The 27,934-nt window shown below is 39.1% G+C and overlaps 2 protein-coding genes across 3 annotated transcripts; both read right to left on the minus strand.

Moving 5' to 3' along the window:
- Positions 1-122: 122 nt before the first annotated feature.
- On the minus strand, positions 123-11,686 carry EX2 (UvrB/UvrC domain protein (DUF3506)). Its single transcript, XM_089148753.1, has 11 exons — positions 11,232-11,686; positions 10,496-10,612; positions 10,346-10,411; positions 5,088-5,194; positions 4,928-5,009; positions 3,618-4,301; positions 2,826-2,952; positions 2,518-2,687; positions 2,357-2,431; positions 1,919-2,011; positions 123-1,222 (listed from the first exon to the last, which is right to left on the minus strand). The coding sequence occupies exons 1-11, from the start codon at positions 11,490-11,492 to the stop codon at positions 1,121-1,123; spliced, it is 1,884 nt and encodes a 627-aa protein (XP_089004879.1). The 5' UTR covers positions 11,493-11,686; the 3' UTR covers positions 123-1,120.
- A 742-nt stretch (positions 11,687-12,428) lies between these two features.
- Positions 12,429-27,930, minus strand: LOC149020578 (E3 ubiquitin-protein ligase SIS3-like). Of its 2 annotated transcripts, XM_089148759.1 has the most exons (11): positions 27,778-27,930; positions 27,500-27,640; positions 27,317-27,355; positions 27,120-27,186; positions 26,915-26,988; positions 25,992-26,130; positions 25,810-25,902; positions 24,730-24,795; positions 16,508-16,630; positions 15,089-15,202; positions 12,433-13,370 (listed from the first exon to the last, which is right to left on the minus strand). In XM_089148759.1, the coding sequence occupies exons 2-11, from the start codon at positions 27,526-27,528 to the stop codon at positions 12,993-12,995; spliced, it is 1,122 nt and encodes a 373-aa protein (XP_089004885.1). In that variant the 5' UTR covers positions 27,529-27,640; positions 27,778-27,930; the 3' UTR covers positions 12,433-12,992. The 2 variants fall into 2 exon arrangements, with proteins under 2 accessions (XP_089004886.1, XP_089004885.1); XM_089148760.1 differs by lacking the exons at positions 26,915-26,988; positions 27,120-27,186 and having other exon boundaries at positions 12,429-13,370.
- Between the last annotated feature and the right edge of the window lie 4 nt (positions 27,931-27,934).

The raw sequence follows: 27,934 nt of genomic DNA on the forward strand, positions 1-27,934 counted from the left end.
AGGAAAGAATTTGTTTAATCCATGCAGAACCTTTAATGATTTAAGAACTCTCTTTTATGCTCAAGAGCCACGACACAAACCAACAGTGCTGCTCGGTTAAAACAGCCAAAGTGAGCACCAGAACACAGCAATTGTTTCGACATTTGCTAAATGCTAAATGTTGAGGTACAAAGTGAAAAGTGGGCCAAAGTTGGATTCGAATCCCCATTCCCCACCAGTAAAAAGGTTTCCTGGGACAAAAAAAAGTGGCAGATACCTAGATTCATAAACATCCAACCAGAAAAGTTCTCCCAGGTTTCTTCGATGATAGGCTTTCTTCCAAGAGAAAAGGCACATATTCCTGATCATATCTCCAATCCTTTCTTTTTCCCCGACAGAGAGAAAGAAAAAAGAGAGAGAGAAAATAATGTTCTGGGCCAAAATTCTATTCCCCGACCATTTGAACTTGTAGGAGTTTAGGTCGTAATCCTACATAGCACAGGATTCATCACTTGTAGATGACCTTGTCAAGCAGATCAATGGATTTTCCTGGCTGGATCAGAACTGACAACGTGACTTGCTCCAAAAGGTTGGAATCACGGAACCACGCCAATAAGACAATAACACAAGCACTGGCCTTGACCACCTCAGCTTGGTTCCACAGTACATGCAGTTCCTGATTTAATATTTGCATGCCAAGAAAAGAAAATGTTACTCCAGTACTGTACTTGGACCAGCCAAGAAGATCATTGGGAACCTGCACTTGCAGCCAAGCAGATCTATCCAGTTGCACATCCATTTGGGAGCACAAGAAAGAATAAAAAAAACCAGAAAAGAAGTAGATAGGCAGAATACAATTTCGAATTTGTTTATATGGAAGTATAGTATACTATGATGCCAGCCGCAATATGATATACACCTCTGGCAGGGTGAAAACCCCAGAAAACAGAACATAAGATGTACAATTCCATATAGACAAAAATTAAGAGCTCATACTTTTTACGAGATGAAACTACCCTTCCTCAGTCAAAACAAGCCTTCAGTATTGAAATCCTTGTATGTGATATTTATCTGTCACAAGGAAGCCCGTATCTCTTGAACGAAAGTTCCATAACATGTTAGCGACGAATGCTAGATGACTTCACTCAGGTAGCTTCAGGCGGTTGAATAGCACAAGGAAACTCTGCTCGGAAACAACATAAAGGAAGCCAAGGTCTGCGCCTTTAACATATGGACCCAAGCCCTAAAATCATAAAACCAGATATCATGAGAAACATTGATATGCAAATTCCCACCATACACCCCAACTCTCCACCTTGCAATACTTTATGCTTCACTTGTCACTTTCTATACAGAAATTAAAACTCACTATATAAACATACAAGGAAACAATTAATTTTGCTTTTCTATCCCCTTGCTAGCTCAGTTGGTAGGGATAAACCCCCCCCATAATTATGAGGTCATGAGTTCAACTCTCCCTTGGGCCTAACTACCAAAGATAAATAAGCAAGTACACTTAGGATAACAACGAGGATCTGAAGAAGAAAGACATAGTTAAGCATATTCTAATAATCAGTTAACCATAATTAGTGATGAGTCACTAAGATTGGCATCCTCTCTCCATCTCCAAATCAATGGACTAAAACGGTCAAAAAAAAATGCTGTGTCATGGATTAGTTGTAACAGGGAAAACCATTAACATCAATGAACCAAAACACTGACTCACTCATGTAATCACTGGCAACATATGGATTTGGCCAACACTGAAGAGGTAAATAGTCAATGGTCTAATTTTTAGCAATGGCAAATAGCAATCAGCAAGGAAGATGAGTCAGGAACATTGCAAACCCAACAAGTTGGAAACTGGATGTGAGAAAGTATGCACCTCCACGCAGTTTTTGTGGTAGAGACATAACTAAATTCCAGTAGTTGTTTTTACCTTGCCCTTCAGCTGGAGCAGTTCACCATCAACCCATCGTGGATTCTGGAACCCAAATTCAGCTATTCTTCCTTGACCTTTGTAACTAGCAACCTGAGTTTTAAGCTTTAAATCAGTTGCCATATCCAAAGAGACCACCGGTTCACAGAGGAAAGGTGGGAGATGGATTAACCTATGGAAGAGGAAAAGCAGAACCCTAGATAACCAATTGTTGTAACCCTATAATATATGGCTATTAGTTCAAGTTACTGAAATGATTCGATTTCCTCAAAAGACAAAAGAATTGCTTCATTTTTCCTATTTGAAGATAATAAATCGATGTTCAACATTTTAAAAGTGAAGCATTATTTAAAACTTGGAGGTAAATGTAACAATAGGAGAAGGAAAAGAACCAAAAGTGACTGAATAAATTAAGGTCCCTAAAAGAACTGGCAATACCACTCCTAGCTCATCTGGATACATCCCGCGGTTAGGTGTACGACACCCTTTTCCAATTTTAGCACGAAATGTAACCTGGCAGAAGAAAAATAAATGGTACTAGATAAATATGTTTATAAAACAGATATCAATGATCCAAAAAAGGTTAAATAACTACGAACCTGGCCAGCTGGGACATTTAGATCTCCAGTCAGCTTTACAGCCTCAACATATTCAAAAAACTCCACATCTGAACCAGCATCTGTGTCATCCACCCCATGCCAATGACCATATTTACGTCTCAGCTGTACAACCTCAGTGCCATAAGGTCCAAATGCTCCCACATACAAGCCTGGACTTCAAAAAGGAGTTCACATCCCCAAATATACCATTTAACCATTGAATAGGAAACCAACAGCAAAGCAGCGATATGAACCTAGGAAGAGTAGTATAATTTCACAGGAAATTAATCAAGGCTAGCTAAAATTACCATCAAAGGGATCTAAATTATTTTTGGAAGTCACAATCCGACTAAAAGTCGTATCCCCCGAAAGATTGTTCCACTTGTGGGCCCGATTAACAGCAAGCTTGACAATCTCACGGACATCTCTGGAAACCTAAAATAAGTTAGCAATTGATCAGTCCGTTCACAGTGAAGAAACACTTGGACAACAAGAAAACAGGGTAGTTGCAATTTAATTATAAGACATTAAGATAGTTTCCTACAGCATGATGAGGAAACCTGCATTCCTATATATATATATATATATATGTTCGTAACACGAGAGCTGATTACACAAATAAGACAAAGCAAGCCTACTTAAGGATTTCCCTGCACATCCAGTCACTTCTGGAAGAAGTAACTTAAATTGTTGATTACCAAAGAGAAAGAGTGTGCAGTGTGATCGATACATGTTTGTAGAATCCCAAATTCCCAACAAGGTGAAAGTGTTGAAAAATGTACCCAGACAAATCATGAACAGTGGTCATTTTGTGATTTTATTATTTCCACCCTAATCATAAGTAAAGAGGCTCAGTTATCTAATTGACCATTCAAGCATTGAAGTCATGTGTCTTCTTTCAACATAAAAAAATCAAACTTAGAGAGTCTACATCCATTAACATTTCCAGACCGTGATAGCCTAACTATTGGTTACAAAAGGGAAGAAGCTATGATCTCGAGACATACTTTTAGTAACCAGGTAAAAGTATCAAAATGAGATCATTATAAACAACTAAACTAAACCAAAAAAGAACAGCCTTAAGCTTTTGCCAACCTCACCTTATCTACATTCAAAAGTGCCTTGGCAACATCATGAGGCATGAGCTCAGAAACACCCGGAGCTGCAACTGCAGCCACTTTGACCTCAGGCACTTTAGTCTCTCCAACATCAACATCCTTACTCCTACTTGGAACATGGAGTACAAAGGAATCTCTCTTCATATCTATTATATCAGCTGGGTGGCGAACATACTCATCCTTAGAAAGACCATCTTCCTTGTTATGTAAAACCCCACCAATAAATAGCTTCATAGCCATATCCTTCCCCTCCTCTCTTGTGTCCGTATCTTCTCCTACAGCAATCTCCTCTGTCTGGATATCATCCATGTTCCCAGTTTCATCTTCAGAATTTTCAGCAGAACTTGTGGTCTCATTACTTTCCTGCACCAACTGCTCCATATTGTCGCTACTCCCTGTTGTTTCCCCAGGAACTTTAATGTTCATGACTTTAAGTTTCAATCCAGGAATTTTATCTTTAAGAAAACTAATGACACTTCTTATGCCTTCTTCATTAGCATCCTTAATATTTACATTCTTCTCTTCATGTCCCTCCACCTTTTCTTCATTGACCGGAATGCCTTCTACAGGTTTGCTCTTGATGCCAACATTGGATGGCTCATCACTCTGTTTTGATGCTGATGAGGAATTTGTTGAATTTCCTTTGGCCTTCTGCAAGGATACCACCTGTCAAAACATGCAATGTCAGATGTGATTTGCATAGCTGGTAACATAAGCACCCTCCACTAGCAAAACTCCAGTACACAGTAACAAGCAGGACACAACATTAGTCCGCATTGACCCCTACAATAATTCATAATTAAATATTTGCAGGATTTTCTTCTACTAAAAGTAAGCTGGCTTCTGTATTATTACTTCATTTTGAAGTAGTGACAGGGGAACCCTACTGACTCTCCCATGTACGCTACAGGTACCATATATTGCTTGTAGACATTCCTCACTGCCCACTAATGAGCATAACAGAGATTTCCTCAAGTTGTAAAAAAAGAAACCTCAAGTAAAAACCTTTCTGAGCAAATATAAGGCTACACACACATATTCATATATGATTAAAACATGTGATATCAGCCAATACAAGGAAGATAGCTGAATAAATCCCAGTCAATGAGAATCAACCCAATTCTGTTGGTTATCCTTTCAATGATTTCAACCAGAAAAACATACTTCAAGGAGATTAAGATGAGAATGACAAACAGTATACCAGCACAACCTTTACACCGAGCTATAAAAACCTAGATTACATGCAACAAACAAATGAAATAGTTACTACGATACAAAAATTATAACAATACCTGTGTTATGTAAGTCTCATCCGCATCTTTGATGACAAAAATTTCAAACAATGGGGTCCCAGGAGATCCTGTAACTAATTGTCTGAAACATTGAGACAAATGATAATCAGTAATGCTTTATGGCAGCCAAAAAAGAAGTCTGAAGCAGGAATGTTTCTACCTTGGACTGTAACACCTTGCCACAAATCTTCCAATGCCAGGAGTTATTTGTACCACTCTTCCAAAAGGATCATCAGAATCCTTGGAGCAACCAACCCACCAACCTACCTGAAAAAAAATAGAAAGACATAATTGACCCTCAGCAGTAAATCAATAAACAGAGATTCTTATGGTATTCTATGCATCACAGTCAATGTAAACATTATATTGTGGTCGTTGAGAAATTTCTTCAAGTATGTTGCTTCTGCTACAAAGTTAAAATGCAGGTGCAAAATGGGTGAGGACCCGGAGTCCCAACATCATTAATTCCGCAGAACTAGACTGCATTTAACACACTGAAAAACATGGATGCAACTGTAGGTCTGGCAAATGCTTTGGATCCGATGCATCTGTAACGTTTTTTTCATTTTGAGTTTTTGACAAGATGAGGATTGTAAGATAGATGACTAGCAACACCTGAAAACACGACATAAAATTGACAGAAAAGTTTTTCTTTTTCTTTTTTTGGGTTTTGTTTGGGGGAGGGGGGGGAAGGGTGGTGCAAAAAAAAATAAAAAATGCAGGATATTGTAGTGGAAATAAACTTTGGATGGATTATGGATGACTTTTACATGCATTGGGTATTTGAACCTTTTTTTTTTTTTTTTTTTTTTTTTTGGGGGGGGGGGGGGGGGGGGGCAGCACTTGAATGGGCCTATAATATGGGTAGGCAATAGGCACCTCTGGGATTCATTGTCTTCATATCTTCTCTTAAAAATTCTAATGTTATTAAGTTTGGACAAGGATTCTGTAAGTCCAGCCAAGTTTGGTGTTCTTCAGAATCTCAGATTCCTAGTCAATTTGGGTAACCTTGTTAATTATCGTCTTAGCAGAAGGTTTAGGACTTTCTTTTTTAATACCTGACTCAGTCTCCAAGTCTTCAACATTAGTCTGTCAGGAAGACCAACCTTGCAAATGAAACTGATGAAAAAAATGTGGCTTTTGCTTTTGGTTCTGTGGTGATTCTGAATGCTTCTTGTTGTGGTGATTCAACCAGCCAGTAGAGGTAACTCAACGAGTGGGGTGAATAACCAATGCCCTGCCCTGAGAAGTCCAGGTATTGATACCCTATTCTTTGATGTTCATTTTAAGGTAATAGACTCACTACTGTCTTCTATGACCTGCAATCAAAATCAAATCTGTTCCTGCAGTAGAGGCTTCCCTAATCATGCTACCATAGCTGGAATGCATGCTTTTATGGTTCTAATTTTTTATACTGGCTTCAGAATACCCTCAATGTTTTGGTCTCCGTTTCTGAATCTGCTATGTATATTCTGCACTACTCCCAAGTAGGATTCAAAATTTCAAATATTGCTATTTGAAGGCTATTATACATCTGATATACACTTATCTGTTATGTCTGCATCAAACAACATAGATTGTCAACCATTAGTTATATTAAATTTATATTCTGAGAAGATGTGTCTTCAGAGTTTGACAGTTTTTGAGATATCCTAGCTCCACGAGGAGTTGTCCACATCAGCAGATCTGGCATTGGATCTAGTGAGTTTTCAGGGTTGAAATCTGGGAGAAAACTGACATGTCTTTTAGACACTAGCCACTTCTACTCATAGTAAAGTGATAGAAATTATAAGTACGGTAATGCCTCTAGGGGGGGAAAATAGAACCCTAATAACATAATTACCCTTGTCAAACATATAACAAGATTCCCCCTCAAGTTGGCGCAACCAAGGAAGGAAAAATCGGCGTTTTGAAGCTGATGACACAGAAAGGGGCAGCAATACGACTTTTACCAAATGTTGGCGACAAATAGCCAAGAAATTGGCAATTTATCATTTTTATTGAAATCTCATGATATTTTGGTGATTTTTTGCTGACCATAAACCAAGATTCAGACGAATGTACGGAGGACCCTTGCGAGAAGCATGGTTCCTCGTGTCGGCGATATATCGCCGACACGGGGCGACATTTCGACGTGTCGCTGGGGGGCGACACAACACCCCCTAGCGACATCGATAAAACCTTAAGTCGGCGAAATATCGCCGACTTCTCGGCCGACGGTTGAAATAAAAACTCGATGTCTTCATCCCAAGCTTTTGGCATCACTCACCATCTCCGTCACAGTCTGCAACTTTCGTTTTCTTCAATTTATACTTCATGTGTATGAGTGTATCTCGCTGGTCGCTATGAAAGTCAAAACCCTGGGTCTCTTGGCCCATTTCAAAGCTTCCCATGCCGTATCGAGATCAGCACGACTGCATCTGGCCATGCCACAGATAACAGGCACATACCCATTCTCATCAACACCATTTCCAACTTCCTCTGCAATTGTTTTCACAGCTTCAAAGTCATCTTTACTAGATGCAGGAAAGTGAGGAAACCTGCTTCTATGATGTCGACACCGAGCTTTGCAAGATTCTTGGCTATATCAAGCTTTTGCTTGGCAGTCATAGCTGCACCAGGAGCGTGTTCACCATCACGAAGGGTTAATGCGAACATAGTTTGGAACTTTGGATCAGAGATTTTGTTGGGAATGTAAACAGGGCAGCATGGAGAAGAGCTTCCCATTTGGCCGGTTTGAACTGAAATCAAGACTCAAAATGCAAATGATATATAATTTGGTGCTAGAGAGGTTACACTAAGAAACTCTGTGACAAGCAAAATGAAAACAGCTGAGAAGATCTACCTGCGCTTGATGCTATTTCCAACAACAGACCTGCAAAATATTGAAACAGGGGTTCAATGCCCAACCAAAACTCGGGCGACTTTTGGCGACATGTCGCCCGAGTCGCCGTGTCGCCAGGGTCCGACACGGCGACACGGACCGACATGTCGAACCTTGGCGAGAAGTTCTGGTGAGCAACTTATAGAACTACAGCACAATAGAAGCACAGTGAGCCTGCACAGGTTTTGGTAGTATTTCCTGATCCTGTGCGAGAAAAGCCAAATTGAATCCTCTATGCACTGCTTGTTCCCTTTAAGCGGAGAAAGGAAGAGCATCACGAGAGCAGTGGGGGCTCCAGCAGACTTAAGGATCTGAATATGCCCATAAACAATTTCGTAATCGTCCTTGGGAGTCATCTTCAAGAACTCCTCAACTCTCAAGCTCTAAGGTATCTGTAGGAACAGGGTGGCTGGATTTCCTCACGACAGAGTCAACAAATAGAGACCGAATCATTGACAACCTGCCAGGAACGAAGATACTCTGTGCTTCTCATTCATCCAACGAGCTGAAGACTAGCATCGTTCTGAATACCACACTGGGAAAGCAACTGCTTCCCTCGGTATACCAAACGTTGCTCCATCGTGAGAATTCAGGTAATATTACGAGTCCATTCATGAACAGATTCGGGCAGAGAATCAAGTGGAAAATGGGCAAGTGTATCGACATACTCCTTAATCGTTGGAATCCCACCAAAACCCAGGTCAAATGTCGCTGAAATTTCCGCAATATGTCGGGGTCCGAATCGTCGCCAAAAATTTTCAGACCTTCGGTGCAACAACATGCACGACCAACTTATAAAATATTGGATGAAAAACCTTATTACTAAGACTTTTAGCAAAAAAATATTAGTAATTAATCATCTGTCTACAGAAAAGGTATACAATAAGACTTAACTCCAGCTTCTCCTTCAACCAATGTCCACATCTTCCATCCAAAAATGTAGAACTGGATTATAGGCAACGTTGATTGCAGATTTACTGTCACAATACAATATCACTAGCATTGGGACCCAACTACCCAAATCCTGCAGAAGACCTTGAAGCCCAAGCAACTCACAAATCCCAAGCACCATGCATGCCCCTGAAATATGGTTCAGCACTTGCTCTTGCAATCACAGCCTGTTTCTTGCTCTGCCAGCTGATAAGATTGCCACCAACAAAATAGGATACACTTTCCTAAAGCTGATCTCAAGTATCATAAAATAAGATAAAATCATATAGCCCCATGTGAGAAGAATATTACATTACTGACTAACCAAACCGTCCACAAAGGCAATGCTTGGACAATTATGGAGGAGATAAATGAGACAATACCGTGTAGTGAAAGATTATCTCCAATACCGTGTAGTGAAAGATTGTCTCCAACCTCCATACACAACCAAGAGGCAGAAATCAGAAGTGAGGAGATAAATCATTCAATAGAGCACCAATAACTCTGAAATTTGTCCCCTTCTTGATTGGGACTTCCCCCCCCCCCTTTGTTCCCTTTGTAAGTGCTCTTTGTATGTGCTCTTTTAGCTTTTGGTAATTTAATTATTTATTCATCCAAAAAAAAATTAACTCTGAAATTTTAGGGCCAAGTTACCGACCCTAAATCCTACGGATTCAAAGTGTTATTCAAACAAAAAAGAAACAAACATGTCAACAAAAATTCTCAGAATGAAAGGAGTAAGGGGGGGGGGGAGATCAGAAACTAATATGAGATCTACGGTATCCCTGGAAGCCAGGACAGGGATACTGGCAGCAGAGGAAGGGATCGATAGGAAAATAAATAAGACAGAACCAGAAGCAACAAAGAGGAGAGGGAAACAAGCATAGAAGAATGGAAGAAGTGTGATTTTGCAAGAAGAGAGAAGGAACTAAAGAAGAAGAACTACAGGCACCAGTAGACCACGCAATAAAACCAACACAACGCTAGAAGTATAACCCATAACTCCAATTCATACCACTCCCATCTATCACAGATCACATATCTATACATAAGGAGGGGGGGAATGCTATCTCAAAATAGACTCAAAAAGAAAACACAATAAAACATCCCAAATAATCTACCCAAACAAAATAGTATATATTATCCCAATAAGTCTCTACAAGCCCTCTTTGGACCAAAAGGTTGGGTTGCGCCACTAATGTCTTGGTTTGGGCTTCCACAGCAGATCATGTTGGTCTAACCACGTTAATGCCACTGCATAATACCACCACCCCCCCCCCCAGAAAAAGAAATATTTACATAATACAGAGCCTAAAGATGAGAAATGCAAGAAACGTGAATTTAAAAGCACAGCTACATATATTCTTACATGTCTACCTATTTAAACAGAAATATATAATATTTTCTCTAATTTTTGGTGTCTACACTGAAAAAATGGAAATGAAAATATACACCACAAGTTGCCTTCGGTAATACCACATTCAAAAATATTCAGGCATTTTATGAGAAACCAACCTGCACTTTGTTAATGAAATATAAAACTAGAAGTTTAGCAAAATATGGAACATAAACAAAGTACAGAAACTGATGACTATGAAACTTACAAGCCCACTTCCACCCAGCCTACACAACCTTGATGCATCATGATAACGCTCTTCATCAATAGCATTCTGCACCCATAAAAAGAAGCATAAATTTTAAACTTAAATGCATGCTTTAACTAACATAACTTCTGAATTATACAACAACCAAACCTTCAGTTCAGACAAAATTTCGGCCACAGCATCCTTTGATGTTGCTTCTGCAATAGCATCCTTCAGTTTTGCAGCTTCCTGGAAGTCCTCTTTCTCTATAGCATCTTCTAGTTGAAACTACAAAGAAACACTCAGACTCGGAAGATTTACAGGAGAAACTGCATGACATTTTCTGGTATGGTAAATTGATATATTCCTTAAATATCTTCAATCATGAACACTGGACAGAAGAAAAAAATCTCAATCAACTGGTTTTTGTCATTCTGGGCTTGACAGAGGGTTCAACCCGACTCATTATAGGTATTTTGCTAGATGCTTATCATTGAGGCCTCGAACCACTTCATGTTTAAGCTAAGACAAAGGGAAGGCTGCTAATACAGGAGTTACAGGAGTGAGGAACAGATTAAAGTAGTTTCTGGATTGAACTTTTGGGTTCACTCTCATTCTACTCGAGTTATTTTCTCAAATGTGTGAAGTGTACTTTCATTCCAGTTTCAATGACATTTGTTTCCAGTTCCGAGAATGATAACCACATGGTAGACACAAGAAATGTCAAGGTCAATCCTTCAATAAATCAGAATAGTTAATTTAGCCAGCACAACTACATAATAACGACTCGAATAAAATCTTCAACCAGAAACCAGAACAGGAACAAAAGGAAAATAAGGAATTGAACAGAACGATTCAATTAGAGAGCACACTAAAAGGAGAGGCAAAATCGAAGTGGTTTGGATACCTTGAGCACCGACACGAAGCTCTCGGCCTGCTCAATTTCAGAGAAAGTGCGGGTCCATTGATTCCAACCCCAATTCGAAGAAGAACTACAGCAACGGCAAGAAAGCGTAGAAGTACGACAGTTCCACGAAATGGGTTTGCTAAAAAACGAACGCACAAAGCTCTGATTGCTTTCTTTCTTGGCGGATAAATCAAAACAAGAGTATCTGACTTGGGGCGTCGGGGCTGCGATCCTCACGCCCCATGCCTGAGCAACCACCATTTCTCCGTCTCGAAGTATTTCTCTTCCTCCTTTTTCTCTTGCTCAAATCCTGTTAAGAATTTAGATTTTATTTGAAACCAGTAAACACTGCGGAAGTCATATTCAGATTGGCATATCCGATGGTAGAGACCAGAGGACAAACATTATCCAGAATTGAGAATACACATAGAACCAAGACACAAAGCCCAAACGCGTAAAGCTCGTCTATACGAGCGTGGAAGGGATATGGCTTGGGTTTTTTAAGCACATGCCACAAAATTTACCCTATTTTTCACCAGTAATTTTATTTTTAGAAAATATATATTCAGTGCTACCCCAAGTTACCCGTAATATTAATGTCACCACCTGATAAATTTTATCGATTAAACCTTTTATTACTAATATTAATTTTTATTTGAGAAGCATTATTAACAGAAAATGCACGGAGGCTATGGATAAATGAGAATTTCAGGTAGGCAAACATTTTTAAAATATTTATTTTCCTTACCAATTTTTTAAATACCAAAATTCATCATATTTATCTTTGGCATGAAGAAGTCCAATATGTGAAAGGAATCAATGACATAGAAGAATGACAAAGATTTATGTGATACCTTCTACTCAGCAGATGTCAAATTGCAATAAAGAAAAAATTAAATTGGAAAAGAATTATTCAGACTTACGCCAAAAGAGACATCAACCATGAATAAAGGATCGCTGTGGGTTTCAAAATATCGTAAAAATAAGGATTTTAGCCTTGTATTACATATTTACATATCGCGCTTTTCAGAAAGTAATAAGAAACGAAACCATAGGCCCACATGGCACAGTGATTCCATCAACTTACCTGTACCGGTATATTCAGTGTGAGATACCATTTTCATTTCATTTTTTTCGGAAAACGCAGAAAGGGCATGTTAGAACGTAAACCACGAGTGACACGTGAGGCAGCAGCAAACATGTGAGGAAATGATTAAAGAAATTCCAGTCTCGCAATTATCTTTCAAACCAAAATTTATTAACTCAAAGCAGTCCAAGAAAAGGACATGAAATTTACAAAATTAGGATTAAATTAGGAGAGGGAAGAGGGGTAGCAAAAATCTACACAAATTAAATCCGTAAGCTCCTATAGTAAGGAAGTCAGCCAACCTGTTTTCAGTTCACCTGTAAGCTCCTATAGTTAAAAAGTCAGCCAACCTACGCCCAGTTGAAAGCAAATAAAAAGTTTTTCAACCCTTCAATGGACTGCTCGTAGGCATTTTGACTTCACTTCCCTCTTACTTTACAAACAACCAAAGCTCAATGAGATTTCATTGGCTTTATTCTTATAATTCCCAAGGGTGGGTGAGTGACGCAACTCTCAACAACTATTTTTATCTCTGTAAAAGCTAAGTAAAAACAATGTGCCATGGCATGAGATAGGGTACCTTTAGAGGCAAAACAACCCAACACCCCCCCCCCCATGCCCCCCAAGGAGAAAAAGACGCACAATAGGGCATAGAACTAGGAATCTGAGTACTGTTAATGCTGAAGCTGGTTCGACTGAACAACTATCAATGGAGCAGGAGTAATGCCCGTGCACTCTTGAGTTACAGTTTCCGATCTTCCATCCTCAGCAGCTTCCATGGCACTTTGCATGTCATTGACTGGTACCGCATTCTCTGTACGGATTGGTCTGAGCAGCCCCTGCAACCTCAACAGATAACTCTGGCCAACGGGCTGAGATCGCATGTAGCGAGTAGTGGTCACAACACTTGCATCAGCATGGAGATTGGAGAGGGCACTGAGATCAAGGTTAGGGAAGACAGAGCATCTGCAACGGGGACACTTCACATTTAGCCGAAGCCACTCATCAATGCACTCTACATGAAAATTGTGTGCACACGGGAGCCCACGAACCTGCAGAAGTCATAGTGAGAAAGTTGGAGCTTAACATTTCCAAAAATCTTACATAGGAAAAATATGCAGTAAGCTATCTCTGTCATAAACCCTCCACGCTGTGCTCCTGCTTATCATAGGTAAAGACCACCATTGATGCAACTTCTTGGCTGTGATCTTAAAGTCCAGCAGTTAAAAGTACAAAAAGCTACTGCTTAGACAGTAAAAATCAATCAAGCGGGCTTGATTCACAAACAAGATGGAAGAAGCATTCAAAGTGCCCCCACTTAAGGGTCGAAGGGAAACCAGCAGTTGGAAAGAAACGTTGAAACATAAAAAGTCTGGCTTGTCCACCAGCATAAAGCGTAAATTTTCCAACTCATATGGTATTCCTAACATGTGTCCAATCTGAAAAGAAAAATCCTCTTTTATAGATAATTGACTAAAATAGAACCTAACACCATTAAGAACTGCTTTCTCTTTTGTTTCCAATTCATTTTTAGTTTTTTTGATTTTTTATATATTAACTTAATAAAACAAAATCAGATCCCACTTAATGTAGAAGTCTGAAATCTTATCTCTCCCTCACTCTCCATCTCCACTTTCCATGCATTCTCTCTCCTGCCACTCCCCCCTTCTGTTTCCTCCATTCCTTCTCTCTCTCTTTTCCCTCTCTGTCCCCCACTTCTTCTCTCTCTCTCTCTCTCCCTCTCTCCCTCCCTCCCTCCCCTCCCTCCCTCAGCGTTCTTTTCTCTTCTGTCTCTCTTGTTCAGACTGTAATGATAATACAAAACAAAAATTCTAAAGAATACTAAGAGGAAAAGGACATCTGGATCAAACAAACAAAGAGAGAAATTTTAAAAGTTATCACAATGTGCTTAACTGTAGAAATGTCTTTGTTCAATTGTAGTCTTGTCCTATTCAAAGTAATATTTAGTTTTAACATTTGGACAAGGTACAATCAAGTGGCTTGGATCTTGTCTATAAAATGGTAGCAGGTGCATAAAGTAATGGGATGGGTCAAGAAACCTTCTTATATACTCATTTTAGAGAATAATAGAGTTTATGCAACTTCTTTCTGTATTGATTTCTACAAATATACTCAAAAGTGACCTTGATGGTGAAGTTTTGTTTTAACTCAATACCCTTATACAACTCAATTTGGCATTGGAGGAAAATTGGACTATAATTGCATTTACTATCCTACAGACAAGAGGGAGACTGTGTTGCATGCTACAAAGAATTAATGGAAGTGGGCAAGTCGAGGGAAAAAGAGAGAGAGAGAGAGAGATAGAAAGAGAAAATGAATGGAAGTGGAAACGGAGAGGGTGAGGGAGAGAAGATTTCAGATTTCTACATTAGTGGGATCCGTTTTCTCAAGTTAATGTGAAAAAATTAAAAATAACAAATTTTAATTGGAAATAAAAGAAAAAACAGTTGTAAATGGTGTAAGATTCTATTTTAGTTAATTACCTACAAAAGAGGATTTTGTTTTGGATTAGACACATGTCATGAATCTAACAATGTGGATAGGGAAATTTCTCCCTATGTGCGTGCGTGATCCTGACTTAAATATACATATACATGGCACGATGGCAATATTTAATTACTCAATGGAAAAAGGATCCAGAAGGATTGATTCACCAATAGCATCACTCCCGTCCCTTGTTAAAAAGAAAAGGCTAATGACACTTCCAAAATGCTTGACAATTTGGAGTAACTCAAAAGGAAATACCAACCTCATTACCTACTCGGAACTCTTCAAGGCAGATTGGGCACTCACTGCAATCAGTCGGAACAGCTTTCAGCCTGAATTTTGGAAGTTCTTGTATAAGTGCCTCCACTGCTTCTCTCTGCATGGAACCAACCAACACACACATGCAAAAATAAAAATAAAAAGCAGTCAGATTCCTGAGAGTAATGAATTTTTATTGAAAACATTCCCCTAATGAAATCCCTGGGAACTTTTCTAGTAAATGGAATATACAGAATTATGATCAATCAAATATTGCAAAGTCCCGGCACAACTATACAACATAACCAAGGGACACAAATCTGTATCAGCCAATATGGAAATTTAACAAGAAACAATCCAAGAGTAACACTAGTTGTACAGTCTGGTATTTTAGAAGAAATCATTTAATATTACTTCTTTGACAAAATGGATCCTTTATTTAGAAAGAAGAAAGATATGCCTATTGACATAACAGCCTAGAAACAAGGGGACTTACCTGAGGCCAGAAGAACCCAAAAACTACCAACAATAACAGGATAAAGTCCTATGTACAACTTGCTTTAGCTTAAGGGTCAGTGTAGGAAGTTATCGACTAAAGAATTCACAGCACTGTTCATGTGACTAGCGTATTGAATGGTAACTTTATTGTTTATGATGTGTTTCCTTTTATTCCGGGAAAAGGTTATGTTTTATATTGAATGAAGTAGGACTCTCAACATAAGGTTGTGACACCCACAGTTACAGCCATCTTCTTTCTCTTCTCTTGTTTTCTTCTTCTTCCTCAATCCCTCTTCTCTTTATCAGGTTTTGTTTATAGGTTCCTGGATTGTTTACAAATACTATTCCAACAAAATTATTTCCGAATGAGCCCTCTTTCCTGCGACCAAACTTGAGCCCCTATTTGATGGGCTTGTGACCCGTTCTGAGAACCCTGGTTCACTCCTTTTCTTAGACACCAAAGATGAGCTCAATAGGACTGACATAAAAATAAACTACTGTGCCATCGGATGCTTAGAAAGATGCAAGTATCATCTCTATTAGGTATGGACAATATCTGAAGCAAGAGGAAAGAGATGCTATTGCTTAAAATTAATCTGAAATTTCTGTATATGGATCCACTCCTGAAATTCTGTATTTACATAGTATCCTAATAAAAGTTGCTTTAAATGACTTTTGACGTCACTGCTCATATACAGTAGGCAGGCACATTACCCCCAAGATGGTGTTTCAGCCGGCATCAACTTCATCACTTCTCAGGGTGTTAGTCAAAGCACAGAAAATCAAGATCCGTAAAACCAAATCTGAGCATAATTCATGTTGGAAATTAGAGCCAAAAATGACTCCCATGTTTATAAAAATCAAACAATAACCATGGGCCCAAAAAACTTCACGATTAAGGCAGAGTGCCTGTACTAGCAATTACCTGTGTTGCAGACAAGTAAAGTCCTGGATGGTATGCAGCTGTGTCTTGGCCCATCCCTCTCATCTCCTGACCAGCAGCAGCCTCAAAAGCCCAATCAGGCACCCGGATCATGTCAACCAAAACCTAAAACAGAAAAAATAGGGCCTTTTGACGAAACATGATCTGATTCAAGGAGCATAGAAAAGCAGGCGAACAACAGGCAGCTTTCTCAGTGGCAATCAGCAATACAATTTGCTCATTAAGAAAGAACAGAAGCACAGAACTGTAAGTTTCACCACTGCACTCAATCAAGGCTTCCTCTGGTAAGCTACAATTAATCAAGGTGTCCCTTAGCACCTTGACCCACTTCCGTTCTGGCCTTGACCTGGTCCTTTTACTGAGAAGTGCTAGTAGCACTACATATCATGAAGGCCTGGGTTCACGGAAGAAATAAGGGAGAAGAAGTATTGAAGTAATTCGTCGAAAAATATGTGCTGCATTATCATTGTCAGAAACCCAAAAAAAATTACAAAAGCTGGTATCAAAAGAACAACGGTGTGGTTTTGAACTGGCAAGAATATATGGGCCTAGGTATGGTAAACTGGCTTTAGCAAGTAACAAACAGATGGGATACGTAAAACTGAGTCTATTTTAAACTTCCATAATTTGCTCTTTCTGGTAATGAATTTATCTTTCAATTCTATCAAATACTTACTTTAATGATTCAACCACTTCCTGGATATATAAAATTATTTTTCACTTTCTACTAAAACCACCGTGAATCATATCTTAAAAGTCACAGAGGGTGGACTTTATTATTTCCTTTAGGCTGGTTGGACATGCAAATGAATCTTTTCTTTTTCAATGGAAGTGGTTCACAAGTCATTGCTCCACATTAAGTCCTCCCCCCCCCCCCCAAGAAAAAAAAAACTCTTCTTTTTTTCTCCTCAATTTACAAATGTTCAAAAGTAGCAACCTTGGGTCGAAAATGCCCCAAAAAAGCAAATCATGGACCATGGTTTGTATGTACTGTTTTTTTGGAAGGCATGGTTTAGGGAAACAGAGTGGACCATCTTACATGAAAAAATTCCATGGTTCATTGTATTTAAGACTCTGCAAGGTTCCACTAAAAACACAAAAGGAAATATTTCACACTACTTGCTTTGAGCCTTTTGACATTTTTTAAGTATATGCAAGTCTGGACTATTTTAATGCTCATGTTACCTACCGTTCACGTGAACAGTAAAAACTGCATAGTTTCTATTTCTAATGTAGGAGTCTTGCTACATAAGTTTTGGGAGTTTTTAGAAAGCATAGTTTCTATTTTGGTGGTAGTTTCTATTTTCAGAATTTTCTATTTTAGGAGCTAGGAAGTTACTAAAGTTGTAATTTTTTGTTTCCTTTTTCTAGAGGACAATTACTTGTCTCTCAAGTTGTATTAGATTCATTAGAAGCTATAAATAAAAGGGCTCTGTGATTCTAGACTCTTAAGCAAGAATCACAGGCCTCTTCTACTCGGTCTTCATCTCTCTTCTCTTCTTCTCCTTCTCTCTTTTCTCTGTTCAAGTTCAACTGCTGTTCTGATTATTTAATGCTTGTTTTCTAACATGGTATCAAAGCAAGTTTAATCAACTTAGGGACCGTTTTCTCTCTCTTGGCTGCCCAGTTTTTTTTCTCCTTTTTTTTTCCTTTTCTTATCTAGGGCAGCCCCAACCTTCGCTGCAGTAATTGTGCATGGCTGTCCTTCTTCTTTAACTTTTGAAGCACCAAGTATCTATGTATTAATACTACAAAAAGGCCCTAAGCTTTCTGGGGATATGTCTACCTATTTGATTCAATTGAGGCTGCTACTACCCTTTTTTTTTGTGCAAATCTTAAGTTCAATCTGCACTATACTGATGTCTTGGGATTCCTCTTGATTCTTGCAAAGATATGCCCATAATTCGGATTGCAAGACCTAAGTATTGTCTTCCATTGTTTGTGCTATAAGTTTAGTTGCAAGTCGTATACTAGTACCCCAGTTTCATTGAATTTCTCTCTTCTGAAAAATTCTGCTACTACCTTCTTGCTTTACTACTTCTTCCATTGTTTATTTCAGAATCAAGTTTAGCCTTCTTTTTATCTAATACTTCTACAAAGACCTAGAGGACTATTTTCCCTTCATATCGGGATCTGTTAGAGTTTCAAATCTAGCAGAAGTTTGCTGCTATGGTCCGAGATCTTATATTATCTGCTACTGCAGCAACGTTATTGCACTTCTTTTGAGTGGATTGCTGCAACGACTACTGCAATTTTGAGATTCCAAGTTGGTTCAATATATTTTTTTTTTATCTAATTTGCTCCTGCCTAAGGGTTAGCGGTGGTCCAGAAATTTTTTTCCCCCTTGGTGCACAAAACTTTGTCCTGTAAGACGATTTTCTGCTGCTTGATCAACTTTATTGGTGAATAATACACTGCTCTGTGGCTGCTACTTTTCCTTCTTAGGTTTCTTTTGTGTTCATACTTTAAGATGCTTGTCACTGGTCATCATTAATTGTCCACGTGTAATGCTACACGTGAGGGGGAGAATGGTACCTTATTCTATATCTACTCAAGATGTGCTGATGGATATTATTTGTGAAGATATTTGTTCTCAACTTATGGCATTCTACAACGATATCATTACATGTCTTTACCTATATTGTCCTTTACCTAACTACTTGGTCCGTAGTAACCCATACTACCTTACCTACTTGGTCCGTAGTAACCCATACTATCTTTTACCTTACCTACTTGGTCCGCAGTAACCCATATTGTCTTTTACCTTATCTATTTGGTCCACAGTAACTCATACTGTCTTTTACCTTACCTACTTGGTCCGCAGTAACCCATATTGTCTTTTACCTCACCTAATTGGTCCGCAGTAACCCATACTGTCTTTTACCTCACCTACTTGGTCCACAGTAACTCATACTGTCTTTTACCTCACCTATTTGGTCTGCAGTAACCCATACTGTCTTTTACCTTATTTATTTGGTCCATAGTAACCCATACTACCTTACCTACTTGGTCCACAGTAACCTATACTGTCTTTTACCTAACTACTTGGTCCACAGTAATCAATATTGCCTTTTACCTACCTATACTTTGCCTATTACTTGCCTTCTTGTGAAGCATTTATATGGACATTGGAGTTGTAATTTTGAAGATTTAGTATGGATATTTCTCCCTACTACCGGCATTATGTGGATGGTGTCTTTAATCCTGCTATACTTATGGACATTGGAGTTGCAATTTTGAAGATTTAGTGTGGATATTTCTCCTACTACCGGCCTTATATGGATAGTATCTTTGATCATGTTATACTTATGGACTTTCTTCGTCTTCAACATCGTCGATTGTTCTTATTATTGGATAGTTCTATTGACATGAAGAATTAAAGTTTTTTTAAGTTGGTGTTGATTATCTCTTGGGTGAAGTTTTCTTAGTGTTTATTGACGTCTACCATTGCTACACGATTCAAGATTGGTGCTACCTTTCAAGTTTATTCTTATTGTGCAAGCTGGAGTGTGAAGTTTTCTTTGTGTACACTCCAGCTTGAGGGGGAGTGTTGAAGTATATGCAAGTCTGGACTATTTTACTGCTCATGTTACTGTTCACGTGAACAGTAAAAACTGCATAGTTTCTATTTCTAATGTAGGAGTCTTGCTACATAAGTTTTGGGAGTTTTTAGAAAGCATAGTTTCTATTTTCAGAATTTTCTATTTTAGGAGCTAGGAAGTTACTAAAGTTGTAATTTTTTGTTTCCTTTTTCTAGAGGACAATTGCTTGTCTCTCAAGTTGTATTAGATTCATTAGAAGCCATAAATAAAAGGGCTCTGTGATTCTAGACTCTTAAGCAAGAATCACAGGCCTCTTCTACTGGTTCTTCATCTCTCTTCTCTTCTTCTTCTTCTCTCTTTTCTCTGTTCAAGTTCAACTGTTGTTCTGATTATTTAATGCTTGTTTTCTAACAGAGATGAAGGGGGGAGGGGACAATTACAAATGTTCAAAAATAGCAACCTTTGGTCCAAAATGCCCCAAAAAGCAACACTCATGGACCATGGTTTGTATGTACTATTTTTTTGGAGCGGGTGGTTTAGAGGAATAGAGTGGACCATCTTATATGAAAGTTTTCCACAGATCATTGCATTTAAGACTCTACAAGGTTCCATTAAAAACACAAAAGGTAACACTTCACACTACTTGCTTTGAGCCTTTTGACATAAAAGGGGGGGGGGGCAAACGTTGAAAAACAAGACAACTTTTACATAGAGTAAAATTTTTATGTAGAATACAATTTTGAGGGGAATTTTGATGAGGGTTAGCCCATACCTCAAAGTTGATGGGTTGACATTCATGCTAAACAATAAGTAACCAATCATATGGCAAAGTCAAAAGCCTTTAGTGAAGTAGAACTTTCTTTTAGAAAAGTTTCCAACACACCCATAATGCTTTTGGAAAGGGAGGATGCCAAAGGGACAAGCCCACCACTAACATGTGTATGCCTTGATCTTTTTGTACTTGCATGATCAGAAAGAGAGACTATTACTGATATGCCTACGTAGGGCCTTCAAATTCGGTCGGTAGTAAGAAGCCCAAGCAAAGCCCAAGGTTTGTTGTCCAGGAGCACATTAGTAGCTTTATAGTACACTATCCTTTTCAAGTCCGACAAACTTCAGTTGGATAAGGGCATTCTTGTACTTCTGCCCAACTTAAAGTCAGAGACAGTTTAGTTCATTCATGTTTTTATTAATTAACTCTGTTATTTTATTATCCTTTGAGTTGAAATAAAGCAGCCCACGGTGGGGAGTCCATGTAAGGGTCAATTTAAAAAAACGAAAAGTCAAGCCGAAGCGATTTCCTAATTTCAGTTTAAGTCCAAGTCTTATGAAACCATCCAACTTTGCTGCCAATTATCTTATTTTCTTTACTGTTTTGAGTTTAAATAGTCTTTCATCCCTGCTAAGGTATCTCCAAGGTTTTGATAAAAGATTTTTGGTAAGGAGAAGTCGAGATCCTTCATTTAGTTGAGGAATCATCCTATACAGCCACCCCAGTAAATCCACAACAAAGCTCCCCTCTATCCCCCCCCCCCCCCCCCCCTCTCCTATCACATTTCTTCCCCATGTTGTTGATTTTTCTTGAATTTCCAGACATCCCAGGAAACCAAAATTCAAAGTCTAGACCAATCTAACCATCTGATGCGTCCCAGACGCTAACCATCACCCATACACACCAAGTTACAGCCTATTCCCATCATCCTAACCCTATAGACCAGCAAGGTTCCAGTATTTTGCACTCCTTAAAACCCTCAAAAGAGTTGAAACCTCATATCTTCCAATATAGCCATCCAAATCCAACCAAACTTGGAGGATCATATTAGTGTATCCTTACATCCCTCCAAACTTCAGCCCATTTTAACAGCCCTAACCCTCATGCTTGACATGAACTTGATCTGGTGATATCTCTGTTTTCTACTTTTCTCCCCATTTATCCAACCTGCTAACCCACTTGATAACCCACCATTCAACCTCCAATTTATCCAAGTTTCACACGTTCTAAAACCCCTAGGTCAGTCAAACACATCACTTGGTGATATCTCTGTTTCCTTCCCATTTTCAAGAAATCACCTATCTCTGTTTCCTTCCCATTTTCAAGAAATCACCCTTTCACATTGAAACCTAACCACACCCACACCAACCCCCCCCCCCCAAAAAAAAAAAAAAAAAAAAAAAGTCATTCTCAACTTCAGCCATAGAAGCATCCATTGACCCATCTCACAAAACCCACCTCACAAGCCCTAACAAAATCTAACAAACCTATTTGTCCCATAAGTTGGTTGTGAACAAGATTTTGGAAGAACCGGCTCCTAATTGATCATCTATCAATCTAGGACTACATCACATGAGGTAGAGATTGTTGATTTGTTTTACCTATTATTAAATGGATAAAGATGTCTATGTACCAACTGGCAATCTCCATTTTATCAAAAGGACAAAACTTGTCAGCACATATAGAAAAATGCTGTTCCTTGGAGGAAAGGATGCATCCACTAATAGTGCTGCCAATTATTTAGCTAAGATCTTCTCCTTGTCTTTTCCAATAGTGATGTAACCAGCTAGGGACAGCCCAAGAAGGGCTGAAAGAGGGCACAGGCACTTTAGCAGATTGTGTCAAGCCCAGAGGGGGCCGAACCAATACAGGGGTAATTTGGTCATTATCCACCCCTGGTTCGAGTCCTATTTAGCTGGAAATAGTTCCAGCTATTTTTGAGGAGTCCTTTTCTACTTTTCTTTGGTTAGTCGGAGTCCTAGTTTATTAGTTTGTGAGTTATTTCAGAGCTTCATTTCGATTAGCAGTTGTTTGTTTGAGTCCAAAGTTATCTTAATTAGCATATGCTTTTTAACTTAACATTTAATTAAGCATGTGATTAGTAGATTCCAAATCTAGGGTTGAGGTCTTTAAGTAATTTGATTCCATTTTGAGTGTTTTGGTCAAGAGTTGGGACCTTATCCCATAGGGAATCCAAACCCAAGTTCAAGTCTCTTTTTAAAGGCTATAAATAGCCCATTAGTCCAATACTCCAATATAATTTTCAGTTTTTTGATGAATAAAAATTGAGTTGAAGAAAGGCTTGAAAGAAGTCATGGGTTTCCCAAGGTGGAGGCATGTGGCTTGATTGTGCCAGTGTTTTCTGCAACTTTGAAAGCTCTTCTTCTTCAACCTCAGCAGCAACCTACTTCTAGCTTTCCCAAGTAAGTACAGCCCCTCCCCTCCATTGCAACCCATCCCAGTCCCCTCCCTCTCTTGCTTAGACCTAAAACCACCCCATCACACCTACTCGCTCTCCCTTCCCCTTCTAGTTCACCAAACTCTACCCCTTCCCCTAGCAACCGTAGCCCTCCCCCCCCCCCCCTTTTTTCCCCCTTGTTCCCTGAGATAGCATCAGCCCCAACCCTTTGTTAACCATCTTCCTAAGCCCCTCTAGGTCCCTTTTCACTTCCCCTAGGATCGCACCACACCCTTGACTGTTTCCCTAAAGTTATTCTCCGCAATCAACCCAATTTCCTTAATCCAGAAAATTTCTGCACTTCATCTTCTACCCTTGGAAGAATGCTGCAGAATTTCAAAGCTTCTAAACCCCCCCCCCCAATTAGATATAACAGGCCTTCTTAAACCTTCGTGCAAAACCAGCAAAGACAGATCCAACCCACCCTGAACCCTAACCCTAATTTTGACCTTTAGTTCAAATGTCAGATCCGGAAATCAAAATCACAGTGAAGTTCAGAACTGATTTGCTGTTCCTGCAGCATTACTTGAAGCTCTAAGAGATCCTAAGACCCTGAAACGCCCATCCCTTTTGATGGAATCCCTGGGAAACCCTAAATCTAGGGAAATTCCCAAAATTACCCCTAGCCCTAGATTCGGTTTGCATCAGATAGGTAAACTTTGTGCATTGAGGAAGAAAATGTCCAAAATAGGCAACCTCAGAGAACCCTTTCTAGATAATCTACGAAGGGGGTGAGGTCCCTGAGCCAAGCAGGACAAGCCCTGCAATCGACAGCAAAACTAGAACTAATTATGAAACTTTAGTTTCTATGGTACACCTCATATCTGCCTGTACCGAAGTCACCAGATCTGCATCAAATTCATTTGAAAGCAGAGTGACTTCTGGGGCACTAGAAGCTAGACCAGCCATTAGGCTGCTGGTTGGTTTTGTTCCCTCCAAACAAGGAGATCTTTCCTATGCAACCCTTATACAGGTTCAAATAGCACTCTTATAAGTCTGGGCATTCCACATCTCACCTCACTTTCCATTAAGCATATCTACTGGCAATTTCGAATCAGATCCAACTGATATTTCAGGGAGTCCTTTTCCTTTTGCAATACATAAGCTGATACCCTTTCAGATGGCCAGCAGCTCCATATTCAGTATGGAGATATCATGACTCACTCCTACATATGGCACAACTGGAAAACCTTCCCAATTTCTAATCAATGCTCTAAAGGTAGCTCTAAAATTTGCTAGGGATCCTTCACAATGCAAGGCCAACACTTGGTGGAACCCAAGAACATCCCTTTGGTGTGTGAACTGTCCACTTGTTATAATTTTTAACTTTCATGCTCAGATAGAAAGAGAACTATTGACACAGTAATAGAACTACAAAAGGAAAATATCATGAAAGTACTAAACAAAAAATCCAACCCAAGGAATAACTTACACCAAATTCTGAAATTGGTATCCCTTGTTGAGCACGTAGCAGATGCGCTTCCCTTCGTACCGACCACTAACCGGGGGGGGGGGGCAATGGGCATCCATTGGAATTAATAGATCAAAAGCAAAGAAACTATTTTAGAACACAAGGACTATGATAAAACCAAATGAATTGGAATCATAAAGTGTACAGTAATCAACAAATTGCAGTCATTCTACAGGGTTGTAAGTCGATCAAGAGGAATGATATCAACGGGCAGGGTTATCAGGTGCTGACTGATTAGGAAGCGTGCCCTTTAAAGGGGATGACATCACAGTATGCAAATGAATGCTTCTGCAAGCTTTGACGTGTTTGGAAGGAGAATACATACTTACACTTTTGATACGCCAGAGTCTGCCAAAATGGAATGCAGCAAAAGCAACATGTGTATCAACTAGTTAACATTTTGACTGTACAGAGTCTGGGGGGCTAACATACTGGTATATGGGTAAATGATTTGAATTTGTAAATGAATAGTTCTTAGTTTAGGGTGCTCATATACAGGGAATGGCTTTGTATTTGTTGTAGAGGAGGCCATGAGTCTTTCTATAGCACCTCAGTGTACTGTTTAGCTTAGTTTTGCTTTACATCATGAATTTTTAATTCGCCTTCTCAACCTCCAGGGACAAACTCTGTGAAGGAACCCTTGGGTTTTCAAAGCATGAGATTAAATTGTTCATGGAAAAATAAAAGACTGAAAACATGGAGAATGAGGAGTCAAATGAGTGTGTGACTATAATCTATACATTCCTTAAGAAAGCTACTTTCTTTGGAGGGCAGGACAATGGTCAAATGAATAAATGCCTTAGACCATAGGTCTTCTAACCATATAATTACATTTGTTACAGTTTTTCCTGTATATAATGCAATTACCAGTCCAATAATAACCAGATCTAATCCCTACTGACCAAAAAAGAATATGCTGAGCACATGCTTGTCCTTCTCCACCACTAGCATATCACTATCTAAGGATGACATCCAATCAACGTGAGTATTCACTCCTTAATGATGATAAGAAATAACTGGATTCATTAGGAAGCAACCAACCTTTGCTGTGGAGATGCAGGCAATGCAAATTAGACCACAATAGCTGAAAAGCAACCAGATAAGGAAACCCCATTTCTGACCTTCTTCAGGTAACTGTCAGTAACAAATAATGAAGCACATGTTAATGAACATTTGTTTGCAATCACTGTCCTGTATGGCTGTACCTGTATTCAGATACTTACACAGCTTCTTGCACTAGAAAACCAAAGGGTCCCAATCATAGTCCAAGCCCAAAGGAATGGATAAAGTAGCAGGGAAAGAATTGAAAGAACCACAATTCTTCCACAGAAGCGAGCATATCTTTGCTGCCACCCAAGATCCCTGATAGCATGTAAGTGAAACAGGCCCAAGAGGGGCAATTGATTATTACGATCCATGCATGGAACACAAAAGCGTCTAGATTCTTTCCTTCAAAGCAATTGCACATAAAAACAATTCTCCAAGTACCAAAGTCCAAAGAGTTCATGAAAAGCATATTAAGCATGACATAAAACCCATACAACAAATCTAAAAGGAATATAAGATCAAAATATATATCAGCAAGATTTAGATTTATAGGAACCAGAGGTTATTGCCCCAGATGAAACAATAAGGCTCAGTTTTCATGTTGGATGTTCTTGTAGACTTGGGTTCCAGATTAAGCATGACATAAATCCTTCTTCTTCTTTTTTCATTTTTTAATCCTCCATTTTTTCATGATTTGCCGTTCCTCTTTCCTTCATACAAACAAATCCTAACAAAGAGACCAGCCCTTATAGTCTAAGTCCTCCCATACCGTTAAACCCTAATATCCATAAGCATCAACTCTTAATTCCCCTATCACATCCTGTCCCAAACCTAGCTAGTTACAGCCCAGTAAACTGAAAAGTCAGCTTTCAAATCAATAAGATATTAAACTCCTCCATGCAGAGTCAAATGTTTCTTTGCTCCATTGATAACGAGACACCTTAGACAACATAAATATAAGGATTGTCACACTTTAAATTGACTGCTGCAAACAAGCTGCTTAATATTTTGTGGGTATAAATAGAGCACAACTTGCTAAGTAAACTACGGGCGGACATCAATCACCACAACTTTAGCAGCATACAGTAGGAGCACTTACAAACCCATCCCCGCAGCCAGGCCATTGTCGAGAAACATTAATAGCCGGAAAACAAAGACAGTTGTATAGTCAACCTGTAACAACGACAACCAGCAAAAGTAGAAATATAACCGACCAAAATTTATGTATCCTCCAAAAGCCTAATAAGAAAATCATCCAAGGACTGCATCAGACAGTGATGTATCCTCAAGAACCGAAAGCTCACCACAATCCATATATGCAAAGGATATCTACAGAGATGATAACGCTTCCAATTGACCGAAACAATGATTCTATTAAACATAGCGTCAAAGAATAACTCACAGGATAAGACATACGCATTTAAGTTCGAGTTCCTCAATGAGAAATATAAAATCGCATGTGCTTCGCTTAAAAATAAATAAATATCAACAAGGAGGATACACACTTGTCGCTAGCATGGACAGGAAGAAGCCATCATACCTGCAAAAGAAACCTTAACATGAATCGGCGATAGAACCCTACTGCGGAAGATGATGCAACAGAAAAATGAAAATGAAGAACAACACGAACTGAATTTTATTTAACTACACAGTTCTCACAATTCCACGAAAGATTCAAACTCACCACTTGAAATCAACGCCTCTGATGGCCATCGCGTCGAACTACAACAAAACCTCGTAGGTCTTAGAAGATTCAACTATCGGCTCAACGCTTGCATCCATAACGCGCAAGAAAGGAAAAGGCTCACAAGTCGATTTCTCACAGCTTGAACAAGAACAAACATATAAGTATATAACAAATTTTCGTTCAAGATGAACAGTATAACAGATTTGCTTAGAAAGAAAAAAAAGATGAAATCGAGAAACTACACGCTGTGGGGCAAAAGGAGAAGTGAACGGTACCTAGAAAACGGCGACGGAAGTTGGCAGAGTGACTAGATCAGTTCCTTTTCCTTTCACGGGTGTGGATCGGAAAGTAGCAGACACCTCAACTGTCGCTCCGTCTAGAACAAGGCAACCCAAGCCCTTCTTTGCCGTTATTTAACGGCGTTATGATTTG

The sequence above is a fragment of the Hakea prostrata genome, chromosome 3, assembly GCF_041222555.1.
Source record: "Hakea prostrata isolate BN-2017 chromosome 3, UWA_Hpros_2, whole genome shotgun sequence".
NCBI classification, from domain to species: Eukaryota; Viridiplantae; Streptophyta; class Magnoliopsida; order Proteales; family Proteaceae; genus Hakea; species Hakea prostrata.